The 13,082-nt window shown below is 36.8% G+C and overlaps 1 protein-coding gene across 4 annotated transcripts in view; it reads left to right on the forward strand.

Annotated features, from left to right (window-relative positions):
• KIF20B (kinesin family member 20B) overlaps positions 1-13,082 on the forward strand; it is a 39,475-nt gene that overhangs the window by 5,882 nt on the left and 20,511 nt on the right. For 2 of the 4 annotated variants that reach the window (XM_065671884.1, XM_065671887.1), the window contains exons 7-19: positions 1,439-1,487; positions 2,038-2,235; positions 2,354-2,465; positions 2,912-2,983; positions 3,417-3,563; positions 4,826-4,988; positions 5,776-6,015; positions 6,727-6,866; positions 7,210-7,354; positions 7,908-8,175; positions 8,915-8,976; positions 9,117-9,236; positions 10,771-10,933. In XM_065671884.1, the coding sequence (XP_065527956.1) occupies positions 1,439-1,487; positions 2,038-2,235; positions 2,354-2,465; positions 2,912-2,983; positions 3,417-3,563; positions 4,826-4,988; positions 5,776-6,015; positions 6,727-6,866; positions 7,210-7,354; positions 7,908-8,175; positions 8,915-8,976; positions 9,117-9,236; positions 10,771-10,933 (1,879 nt within the window). The remainder of the gene's footprint in view (positions 1-1,438; positions 1,488-2,037; positions 2,236-2,353; positions 2,466-2,911; positions 2,984-3,416; positions 3,564-4,825; positions 4,989-5,775; positions 6,016-6,726; positions 6,867-7,209; positions 7,355-7,907; positions 8,176-8,914; positions 8,977-9,116; positions 9,237-10,770; positions 10,934-13,082) is intronic. The other 2 variants (XM_065671886.1, XM_065671885.1) reach the window with 2 other exon arrangements.

Genomic DNA, 13,082 nt, shown 5'->3' on the forward strand with positions numbered 1-13,082 from the left:
TACACTTTTTCTTGATGTTTTTAATTCTGAAATGAATGAAATAAGAAACCTGAGTGTATGTTAGCAATTTGAACTAGGAAGGGATTATTGTGGTGTTTGGTTTTTTTTCTGGTTTGTTTTTCTTTTTTTTTTTTCTTTAATGAAAAAGCTTAATTTATCTCCCTAGTGGTATGCTAGGTTATAATGAAGCATTCTGGCTGTTGTGTCTTGGAATATTTGTGACTTTTTTTTTTTTTTAAATCTTAGTTAACTGGACTTCTCCGGTGTGGAAGGCAGGTGGCAGCAAAATTCTTCAAAACTTCACTTCAGAAGCTCAGGCCCATGTTAAATCTTGATCTAACAGTCTAAGAATTTCAGAAAAGCCTGTTATATGTGCACTGAATACACGTATATGTTCCCTCTAGCTTCTAAAACTGTGCTTCAGTACTTCAGCTTATGCATGTGATGGCAAAGTTTTTATCTATATTAAGAGATAGCTTTATAATGGGTGTTTTTTATGTATAAAGCTCAAACATAAAAGTTTTGATTACCAAACTATTTATTTCAGGAATATCTTTATAGAATTCCAGCTTTAGATGAAATATAACCTTGACAAAACATTAAAAAAAAACAAAACAAGCAACCCAACCAAACAAAGAACAAACACCCAAACAAAACCAAACTGACCTAAACTGTGCCTGTTTTCTTCTCTTTTAGGAAGTTCTGTTTCTAAACAAAAATCATTCAACCAGAACTAAAACTGGGAATGGTGTACATGAGTATGAACCTCATAAGCTCTGTTTTTTTTTCTTTGATCTTTTTTAGATTTGTGGTTTTCTTCTATTGAAGAGCATAGCAGAAGATTTTTGTTCTTTTTTTTTTTTTTCTAAGACCTAAACTTTATTACAGGCTGTAGAAGCCTTTCACAGTTGAATCAAGAAGCAATAAATTGCTCACTTAATTTCTTAAGTGAACATATGTTCTATACTTACCTGTTTCTGAAAGTTGACCTAATAAGCTGCAAGATAAGGAATTCTGGATTAGCAAAATGCCAATAATAAAAAAATAATCAGGACTCTACATTTGCTGAGATGATAAGAGTAAAGTGTAAACTGCAACTGGGCTCCTGCAAATCATCCTGTTTAAATTATCCTGTTTCTGTGTGGGCTCTCAATTCTCTCTTTTTCTGTGGCTCATTTTCTTCTGGTTCAGCAAGCTGAAGTGCTGTATGCTGTGATAAGGCCCAACATAACAGAAGTGTCAGGAATGAGTATTAAAGTAAGAACAATCCTTTCAACAGGAGTCTACTGGTGCATTAGGCATAATATGTAGGCAGGGTCTTTGTATTGGCATATTACAGCTATGCTCCATTCCTATCTAGTAGGACAATACAGCTACTACAGGAGTAACCGGTGGTGTACAGTCAACAATATATCTTCAAGTCTGTTCTCTTTTACAGGTAGACCATCAAAACAGCACCACCAATAGAGCACCGGTTGATTCTAATGGTATGTTTAATATTAAGGAATTGTAATTAAAGCTGACAAAGTTTTCTTCAGGTCAATAACTGACTTATGGCCTATGTTAGTAATAAAATGACTACTTGGCATTTTTATATGCTGGTGAATTGGGTAGTAAGCAAGTTATTTGAGCAGAAAACAGTATTACTTATTCTTTGGGCACTAGTGGTGTCCTGACAGGCTTTTAGAGTACCTGTATGTAACCTAATTTGCACACTTAAAAACTACCTAGGTTTGCTTTAAAAAGCCAGAATGAAGTGTACTTGTTGATTTAATTCAATCTTCTAAAGATATTGGAGAGACTTGAATATTCCAGCCAAGCTGTGCGAGTTTGATAAAATTTGCAAGTGGAAAAGGAAGTGGTAGAGTGTCTCTTGCAACTATGTAGGGTAAGCATGTGATGCTTAATAAAGAGGGAGGGAATCTCAGTTGATTTTGTCTGACACGTGTTCTAGAAGGCTCAGTTTTCACTTAATAATTTCTTAAAATGAAATTCACTTTACTAGGCCTATATTGACTTGTAATACTTTGTTCTTAGCAGATTTGGAACAGCTCTTAAAAGACTCGGAACAGTCTAGCCCAACTGCGAAAAATTATGTGAAGTTTTCTGTTTGGGTTTCATTTTTCGAGATTTACAATGAATGTTTTTATGACCTCCTGGTTCCTATATCAAACGACAAGAAAAGAAGAACACTACGCCTTGCTCAAGACATCAAGGGATGTTCGTATGTAAAAGGTGATTGGAATACATTGCAAATTGCCAAATAGTATTACTCCTGGTGTGCATATGTTATCTCTGAAGCACCTCTTACTTTTTGATATTTACAAGTTTATCATGCTTGTTCTTCCTAAAGGTCTGCAGTGGGTACAGATTTCTGATTCTAAAGAAGCTTTGCGACTTCTAAAACTGGGGTTGAAACAGCAGAGTTTTGCAAGCACAAGACTAAATGCTTACTCCAGCAGAAGGTGAGAAACATGTTAAATAACACTGGGCATAGGATGGTGTGTGGGACAGAGCATACAACAAAAAAATATGGCTTGAAGGTCTAGGGAAGAAGCTTTAAGAAGGTCTAGATATCTAGGCTTAGGAAGAAGGCCTAGATATCTAGGTTTAGGGTTTGGCATCCTTTAGCAGTGCTTTAAGCCAAAAGGATTCAATCCTTCAATAAGATGAACATGTACTAAACCTAACAGTGTTTTATCAAATAGTCTCCTTCAGGCAAAAGCCCTTGGCTCTTATTCTATCTAAATGTCTGAGGAAAAAGCAAAATAAGTGCTACATAAGTATCTCTTAAAGTTTGTATCTGATAGGGTATGTGCTTAGATATGTTGGCAGATTCAGCGGTGTTTTAAACAGATGTGGTGGAGGCTAAAAATATTTTCACTTCTCTACTGATTTAAATTTCTTTTAGTCACAGCATATTCACAGTTAAGGTACTGAGAATTGAAGATTCAGGAGCACTGCAAGTGATTCGAGTCAATGAGTAAGTTTAGAGCTGAGTCTCAGTCTTCTTTTATGATGTTGTCAGTTATCTTATATGTTGATGTACTGGTACTGCACTGTACACCCAAAACTCCCTGCTAGAACCTCATGTACATACAGAGTTTTCCCCACTTTCTAAATTCATATGGTACTTGGTCCTCTACCTCAAGCCATCAGGTGGCAATGCTGTTCTGTACCTTGTCCCCTCTGTTCAACACTGGGTTCAGTTAGCCTGCTGTACTCCTGAACTCATGTTAAGTCCTCAGAAGAAATTGGGGGGGAAGGGGAAACCTGTTGGGAAAGAGTTTGGCAGGTAGTAGTATGAAACTTGTTTAGGGAAGCAGCAAGAAATTCTTTCTCTAAAGTGTTTTTAAAAGCAAGTGATTTCTTCATGCTCAAAGGTAGCTAAAGTGGATTTCTTTATCTGCTTTCAGATTGTCATTGTGTGATCTTGCTGGTTCAGAAAGATGTACCAAGACCCGTAATGAAGGTGATAGACTGAAAGAGAGTGGAAATATAAACACCTCCCTCCTGATTCTAGGCAAGTGTATTAACGCACTCAAGAACTGTCAACAGTCAAAGTAAGTCCTCTTACGAATTGCAGACTGGTTGTGGATTTTAAATATTGCCTAGAACACTTCAAAGCTATTGTTTAAAACAGACAATGCTCTCACTAAGGTTTTGGTAGAAAAGATATATAGACTTGTAAAGTCTATATTGTGAAGTCATGTCGATCTAGGAAAACTATTGTTAAACTTGTTTTGTTCTTATATCATTCAAATTCTGACATCATTTAGACATGCTCTTATGGATTTTATCAAATTAACTTGCTTATGAGCTTGGCTTATCCAACAAACTTTGCAAAAGAGTTCTTTAAACTTGTGTTAGTCAGATTTTCAGCCTTCTATTATCCCTCACAGCTAACTCTATCTTCTATGTACTTCAATTGGCAGCTGCTTATAAGCTGTTAGTCTATTTAGAATGTGTTTTTTTTTGATCTTAGCTTTGAATTTTAACAATATAGAAGAAATGTCTAAAATACTCTCTTAAAATGTTAATATGTGCCCCTTTGCAAGCTGGATTGGAAGCAGTAACTTTCTTAAAGGAGTTTTGTTTCAGTCCTGCAGCAAAGCTACTTATGAGGTGTACATGTATTCTGGCAGGAGTGTCACTATCTTGTGAGTTCTACATTACTGCTCATATAACTGTGAATAGCCGTTGTGTGTCCAAAATGCAGGCAACTTATTCAGTGGCAAGTGTCTTTAGTCATATCTTAGAAATTCTCATAAAAATTCTTGCCATAAAAAAACTACATCACTAGCTGTTATGTTCAGGGTCACAGCTTTTGATTTTGGAAATGCTAAACTGCTGGGGATTAGGAGAAGTTCTGAAAAGTATCTCCATGTGTTTGATGTTTACTTGTTTTCTTGCAATTGTCCATTTTCAGAGACAGGATACTGAGTAAGAGGTCTCTGATAGTGTTGGATACTGCATGCCTAGGACTAAGTATATGCTTTCCATGAATGTGGAAAGGAAAAGAGGTGGACTATAGCTTGAGGTAGCAACAGGTCATGTGACCTACCTTATGCTATGTGTCGAGCTTGCTGTTGGTTTCAGTGTTCCCTCCAAATGTATTGCTATAGCTGATCTGAGACAATGGCTAAAGCGGCAGCTCACATCAGCTGCACAATCTTTTCACAAATAGCTATATCTAGTCCAAAATAACCTTAATTGATATAAAGACTACTTTCATAAATATTTAAGTGTTTGGGTTTCACTGCATAGCTCTGACACTAACTGGAAATTATTAACTTTCTGGTCATCTGTTCTTTTGTCTTCGAAGGTTACAGCAGCACATACCCTTTCGGGAAAGTAAGTTAACTCACTACTTCCAAGGATTCTTCAGTGGAAAGGGGAAGATCTATATGATAGTAAATATAAGCCAGTGTGCGTCAGCATATGATGAAACGCTCAATGTGCTAAAGTTCTCAGCCATTGCACAAAAAGTAAGTGTGTAGTATTTCATCTTGTGATCAATGCTTTGGATTTGCATTTAAAGGGCAGGTATTCTCACTTGTAAGAATAAACTTAAGTAATTAATTTTTGTCTCATTGCAATCATATTTTCTAATTGTTCCTAGTCAGGCTTTACTACTTTGCTGAAAATCTGTAATTCCTATAAAATGTCCAGCCTAACAAGACACTTGATGTATTTGGAAGAAATTCTGAGAGCTAGGTAAACTTTTTTCTGTGGTCATGATATGCTCCCACCTAGGAGCAATTCTAGCTCCCTATCTACTACTGCCATTTGAATGTTGCTCACCTGAAATATTGATAAAATAGGTTGAGTACCAGAGTTTGAAAGGTCATCTTTATGTCCATAGAGGCTTCAGTGGGTAAGTGGAGGGAGGTCCAGGCCTTTGGCATGTGGGCTTGTCTATGCAGGTTAAGTACAACACGAGAAGGAGCAGACTGTAGGGGTGATATAGCTATTTAAAAAATAGAATTTGTAGGATGACATTTATGTAATAGAACTAGAAACTCCAAGTATAGGAAAAATAGAAATATGTTGGTGTGTGAGGTGGCAACTCTCTTGTAGGTTGTTCAGCTTGTGAAACTTGCTGTTCCTAAGATCAAAAGAAGGGTTAGATTATAAAGCGACTTTTTGGGGTAGTGACTCTGAACAGAGAATAGTCTCAGGAGATGTATAGGAAAGTTCCAACAGCTGCCTCCGGGAAGTGCCAGTAGAGGTTTAAAAAATTACTGGTGGCTTTGTTCTTTATTTTCTGGGTAGGTCTTTGTTATGGATGCATCTATTCTTCCACAAGTTCAGTCATTTGGCCAGAAATCAGCAAAAGAATCATCACTGCTTGACACTAAAATGCCAATCCCAAGTAAAAGAACTACTATGCTATGGGATAGGAGCTTAGAAGATGTGATTGAAGATGATGATGAGGAACAGCACATGTCAAGAGAAGAAGCAGTGCAGCAACATGAAGCAAATCAAGTTTGTATGGGAAAAGAAGACTATATGGTATGTGCTAAGGCTTCTTTAAGAATTAGTGTTGAATGGAGTCTTGAAACAAAGTGGTATTCTCATTTTCCCATCTCATGTTTTTTTGGTAGTTTTTTTTTTCTGATCACCATTATTTGACTTGAATATGGTCTTCAGATCTGAAAGTGGGATTGCTCATGACTTAGTGGGAAAACTTTGTACAGACTGAGAAGTAAGAGTTGCAGATTTCTATTTCTCTCCTTTTGATATACTTTGCACAGCAAGTAGTATTACCTGTTTTCTAGCAATACTGAAGACTGTTCCTTTGTGTTCTATATGTACAGGAAAAATCTGAAACCCGTTCTTTAAGGAACAGCAGTTTTGGTCAAGTCTAGGGAAGACAAGGGTGAGGGAACAGGGGACTTGGGGGTTTTGTGGAGTTTTCATTAATATTGCCCCAAAATGAGGATCTGGAAAACAAGAACCAAATCCTGTGGTGCTTAAGCCTGTGTTTTTAAGACAACTTCCAGAATTCCTGTAATAAGCTTGTTGTTTGCTGATGCCTACTCTGTGTGAACTTATAAATTACTGATAGTTCAATCTACTCATGAATCCTCCTGTTGTATGAATGAGCTAGTAAAAGAACTGTAAGAGCTTTTGCCAGTTCAAAGTGTTGTAATGGTTGAGGAAAGGGGAAAAATCTCGTTTGTGAGAAACTGTTTCTTTATTGAAAACTTATGGTAATTCTAGACACTGCTGAATCTCATAGAAGATTTGAAGAAGAAACTTATTGCTGAAAAGAATAACAAGCTACTGATGGAACTAAAAATTCGTGAAGAAGTCACGCAAGAATTTACACAGTTTTTTGCTAAAAGGGAAAGAGATTTCAAGTAAGAGAGCTTTAAACAGTTTTAAAGTTACTGATTAAAACAAAAAAACCCACAAAAAACCAAGTAAAACTCACTTTCCTTAAACCTGTCTCTCAGCCAGTTTGACTTGAGAAGCTTACTAAAAAAGTTTAAATGCTATCCGTATTCTTCGAATATATTAGTCTCCCCTTATTCTTTGGGGGGGTGTGGCATGGGAAATATACTTGGATTTTGGTGTAGCAGCACTATTTTGTGTATCATTCTATTGTGCTAAAATGAACAACTTAGTTTATAAGCAGCTGTGCTAATAACTTAGCATCTCATACTGGCTAGCTTTTATCTGACTATATTTTTTCTCCTATAGAGAGTGCCTTTCTCAGGAACGAGAACGACTTGAAGAGAATACTGAAAGACGCCTGGAAATCTTCAAGGAACTTGTAAATGGTTATATTAAAAGCACAGATGAAGGATATAAAGACAGGCCTGGCAGTGAGCAAGCTGGACCTCTGGTACTTTTACCCTTGCACACCCCCTAACCCGTGCCCCAACATCTTTTACGAACTACCCATTATGGCCATTATGTCTTGGGGATTAGAAGAGCAGTTTCGAAGATTATGTGCTGTGTAACTGTACCTTCAGCAAGATGTATTTATCCAATCTAATTGTAGTTGTTGAGCCTCGGGTGGGTGTGCATTTAGGCATCTTTGGGGTTTTCTGCATTCTCTGTTCTCTTGTTGTATTTAGTCAATGTTCTCCTCAGGGAAAAAAAACAAACCTGCTCTTACACTAAGTTTAGAGGGGATGCTTTTGTGGCGATGTAAAAGGGAATGTGGTGGGTCATTAGATATTTTTTAAAAAGAAAAATAGCTATGCCTTGATACTGAAGAGTTGTGTGTAAAGGTAGACAAAAACTGGCAATCAAAACAGATGAAACCCCAAGATGGTCTTGGGATGAGCTGTACTTAAATGTTTGAATTCATAATGGTCTTCCAGTTTTTTGTAGAAATAATGACTACTGGGTAATTATTTGCCATTTCTAAATGGGTATAAATTATCTTCCAGGATGAAAACCATAGCATTGGGCCAGGTACCTACACTGATCTTGAGGGCGTTATTGCTTCCCTGCAGGATGATATTGCAGATATCAAAAAGCAAGCAGAAGCAGCACACACGTGCATTGGGAACCTAGAGGACCCACAGAAAGCTATAGCTTGGCTTGAAAAAGAACTGGGAAAAACTACCACTGAGCTAACTAAGACCAAACAAGAACTGACAATGAAAACCAAGGAACTAATCAAAACTGAAGGAGAGCTGGCAAAGAAAACAAAGGGTGAGCTGGGTGTAACTGATGTGAAAGGCAGAAAAAAGAAAGGACTGACTACTGACTATGTTACATCCCTGGCAGTGTTCAAGGCCAGGTTGGACAGAGCCTTGGGTGACATGGTTTAGTGTGATGTGTCCCTGCCCATGGCAGGGGGGTTGGAACTAGATGATCTGAAAGTCCTTTCCAACCCTAACTATTCTATGATTCTAAGTAGAACAAATGATCCAGTTAAGCAGAATTTTGGAATTAAATTGTATGTATCAAGGTGGTAACCAATTGTTTTATGTATGTTCAGATTGAACAATTTCACAGGTCTTGGTTATTCCATTTTTAAGACTACTTAATTTTATCAATTGCAGTCCTCTGAATCTTGGGGTAAAACATAAAATTGAATCTTGATTTCATGATATTGTAGTCCCAGCACTACGTTTTGCCGATGCAGTGTTTTCAAGTACCCTGTGGAACTTTCATAGAGGAAAAAGTAACAATACCTTATAATACAATTTCACCAGAAGTCTCTTGGCATGATCTATATTTTATATGGGTTGCAAGGTGCAATTCTGTTAAAAAAAAAAAAAAAAAAAAAAAACAAAAAACTAGGCAACTTCTGAAATGTCTTGCGAGTAGATGTCAACATGGAAATAAATCAATCTATTCAAAAGTTACTGAGTTACCCAAAGACCTGGAAAAAATAGACTAAACTACATATTAGCTGCTTACTTGATACAATCTTATCTTGTTACAGACGTTGAAACACAGATGATAAAATTAGCTGAGTCGTCTGAGCAGCTTGAAGAAGCAGCTGAGGTAACTTTCTCAAGGAAAAACTTGTGCAAAATAATGTGATTTAATACAGTATTCCAGTAGCTTAAAATTCCATTATGACTGATAATGCTTCCAAGTAGTTGAATGATTTAACACTGAATTATTGTTCTTTCATTTCCAAGAACATGAATACACAGAATAAAAGGATTCAAGAACTAATGGACATTGTGGAGCAAAAAGATGATGCTATTGTGAGACTACAAGATTTGATATCCCTTTTAGAAGAAACCGTAAAAGACTATGTAAGTCTTGGGTGTCTCAGTTTTCCTTATACAAAGATCTAAATCTCTTAATATTGGCTTAACTATTTCAGAAAAGTGAGTTTTTCTGTAAGAAATTGCTGCTTGCTTGAATGGTAGCAGGTGAGTTGGCATTGAAAGTAAAGTTACAGCAAAATGTGTGCAGGGGTGGGGGGTGTGGAGAAATGGAACTTACAGAAGCAGTGATCTGGAGTTATTGGGCAACTGGAGATGAGACTTGGAAAAGCCACTCTAAAGAAAAGGGGATGAGGGTGGGGAAACAAAACTCAAAGTGGGAGGACTTTAACAGTAAGAATAGAGGAATTATGTTACTGTCCTTACTTTTGCCTGAATGAAAGAGGAAGAAAAGGAGGTTTTGCTGCAGTAAAAAGTCGAATTTTATTTAAGGCAAAAAGTTAATGTGAGAAGGGTAGTGATTGCATAAATTAGTAAGAAAAATCAGTGCATTTTTCCCACCACCCCCCCCACCATGCATACATCCTTTTAAAGGGAGGGAATATGAATATATTGAGCAGAGTTTTAACTGGGAATTGTTGGCCAGGGTGTCTCTGCTTTTGATGTGATTAGTAAAGCTTGCAACTGGCTAGTCTACTACAATCTGCTGAATATTAAAAGACTAGCTTTGCTAAATGTATACCGGTTTAAAAAGAAAAAAACCACTAAAATCTGCATTTAGGGCTTGTTTGGTTTTTGTTGGGTTTTTCTTTTCTTTTTTGAGCATGGTGTCCAGTAACCTGAAGTAATTCTGAGAACCCTTCAAATTAAATTTAGCCAGGGCTCTGACCTATTTCTCTCTTCCACTATAAACTTAAGGCTTTGATATACTTAATCTTCTGCTCCCTTTCCTGCCCCACAGCAACTTAGCTTTTCAAAAGTGTGAATGTTCTGAGTGTAAGAGTTTTGATGACTCCAATCTGTCCAGTGTTTCTGGAGAGTGTGTGGTATGAAACTTAAAATGACCTCAAACATCATGCCTGAATAGATTTCCCCCACTGCTTTCTTTTTTTTTCCTTGAAAGTACTTCAAGATGAATAATTGGTCCTTGGCAACCAGCATGACTTGTTACTTCTGTCATCTTGAAAGTAAAACTTCATTCTTACTCAAACGTGCAGTCTAACTGGGCTTTTAAGTTACTTCCAACTACCAAGTACGACAAGGAAGTGATGAATTTACAGAGCTATTTGCCGTTTGTACAAATTAGGAATTTCCTCAACTCTTTTGACTCCGGACACTACTTTAGATGGGAAGCAAACTCCTCTTACATGCAAATCTTGCATTTTGTGGTTTCCTAGTTTCTTGCTATGCTTCTGTACTTCAGACAAGCACAATACTTTGCACTGTATCTGAAAGTGCACCTGCTTTTGATTTAAGTAACTGATCTATGACTGATTTGTTCCTCTCACAACCCTAAACATACTAGATAATTTTGTAAAAATATTTGGTTATAAAAGATTAATAAGCGTTTTAAGTGCTCACTTTGTAAAACTTATAAGTAATTGGTTTTATTTTAACACAGGACAACACTGTAACTAGCCTTAAAAGAATGGCAGAAAAGAACTCTAACCTGGTGATTGAAAGCAGTCAGTTCAAGGCTTGTGAAGATACTGTATTGGAAGTGGGAAGAAAACGCTGCTTTGAAAATAGGCCTACTGTGGAAGAAGAGCCACCTGCAAAGAAAGGTACAATTTCTACCACCACTCAAGAGGGGGCCTCCCAAAAAAACTTGATTAGTATTCCAGAACAGAAACTAAAAGTTGTGAAGCGTAAACATTGTGTTATGAAGAGAAAATCTACTATGTTAAACTGTAAATGGAAGTAACTTGTGTAAATTTCATCTGTCTTGCAGCAGATCCTATACTGTGAACTCCTAAATGTTTAAAATTCAGTTTTTAGACTCTTTCTCATCTGTTTATGGGCTTGCACACTCAGCTGTAGTTCTTAAGAAATTTCTGAACAGCTGGTTTTGTACAGAGCTTGCTGTTGATGGACTTCTGGGAAAGTAGCAGCTCCCATTCAAGCTGTTTTAAAATATTCTAAGCAATAGTCAAAAGGGTCTGTCACTGACTGTTTTCAGTCATACAGCATGTGCTGTTAAACTTTGTTTTGTTCTGAATGCGTGCTGTGAACACACCAGTTTTTGTCACGGTGACAGTGCTGGCAAAGAAGAGAAACCTTCCGCTTAAATGGAAGTAAAACTATTTCAAGTCCACAGATAACATATTTTGTGCAGCTCACATGTTTGCACTTTAATCTTTGTTTTCCTTCCTTCATCTGTGAGCTTACTAATTCTCTTAGAATGAGGTGAATAAACTAGCTACAGTGGAAGAACTTCAAGGGTAAGGGTGAAACTTAAAAGGACACTGCACTTAGACCTGAATGAAATAGATAGCTCAAATCTCATTGATTAATAAATTATCGGACAGATCTTGTACAAATGGTATATGTAAGATCTGTCTGCATCTAAGTGACTTGATGACACAGCTGGCCTTCAGTTTCTCAGAATTATGGTAAAGTACATACAAAAGCAGAATGAAGTGTCTTTCCTTTGTGTCCCTTACTTTCTTGCCTTCCTCCTGCAGAATAGATGCAAGCAAGAAAATGTTCCAGGTGAGGATAGGATAGAAAACTAGAAATAAGATTTTAAAAAATGGGAAGCAGAAAACATTTTTGTCCATAAAGAGGAGATAAAACATGTTAAAAGGAGACTTATTAAATTCACATGCTTACAGAAAACTGTGGATACAGACAGTGAGTAAACGGAATGCCAGACTGTCATGTACCACACCCTGCAGTGAAAGAACAAGGGAACACTAGATTGAGTAGAAGATTGGTTTAAGTTTATGAAAAGAACCATTTCATGCAGTGGGTAATGAACTTCAAGTATTTCCTGCCCTAGAAGGCAGGAGAGTCAGATGATTCTCAGATTCCAGGAACGATTAGACAAGCTAACAGCCAATAGGTCCACACACAGATACTGAAATGGTTAAGCAGAGTTGTACTGTCCCATATTTTTCCAACACTCCCAATTGTTCTGTGTCAGGGAAGGTCTGTAGGAAGTGGCTGGACCTAACAACAGTAGAAAAAGACGGTAAAATATTAGACTATGTTAACTGATGGTGTGTGATGCAGTAGGGCATTTGTCATTTGATGTCTTTTATTTGAAGATGTATAAACATCACACTTGCAGAGAGCTGCTGTCTCTGTACCAGATGCATGTCTGATTCAGGTCTGCTATCTTCAATTAGGATGAATATTGGATTATAGCATGGCCATTTGATGGTGCCATCTATATAAAGGTGGGAAATGAAGCTCATCTAGACATTGATATACTAGATAGTAGTAGGTTTGTTATTTCATGACTGAAGCTCATCTAAACTAAAATTGAAAAGGGATAGTACTCAAACAAAAAATTGGCTATCAGTGCCAATTAATAAAAGCACTGAGATTTTTCTGTTGGGAAGAACAGGCTGTTCAGTCATGTTAAATATGTTTCTTTTGTGGGCATTGAGAATAGAAGGCATCTGATCTTAAAACTGGTTTATTCGAAGCTCCAAAATTATGATATTTATTAATATATGCTTACATTTAACCATTCTTGTTAAATGTACAATAGAACAATTTGCGCAGCTACACTGTGATCATTTTCTCATAGTATTTAGATATACTAATGGCCTAAGACTGAAGTTTACTTTGGGAATAGATAAGTTTTATCTTGTCTTGAACTTTCTGGTTTTGTACTGTTCTTTAAAACTTGCCTTCCATACTTTGGGGTGGGGCTTTTAAAGTACTTCCTACATAAAAAACCTTCTGGACTAAATATTGTGTTTT

The sequence above is a fragment of the Lathamus discolor genome, chromosome 3 (assembly GCF_037157495.1).
Source record: "Lathamus discolor isolate bLatDis1 chromosome 3, bLatDis1.hap1, whole genome shotgun sequence".
NCBI lineage: Eukaryota > Metazoa > Chordata > Aves > Psittaciformes > Psittacidae > Lathamus > Lathamus discolor.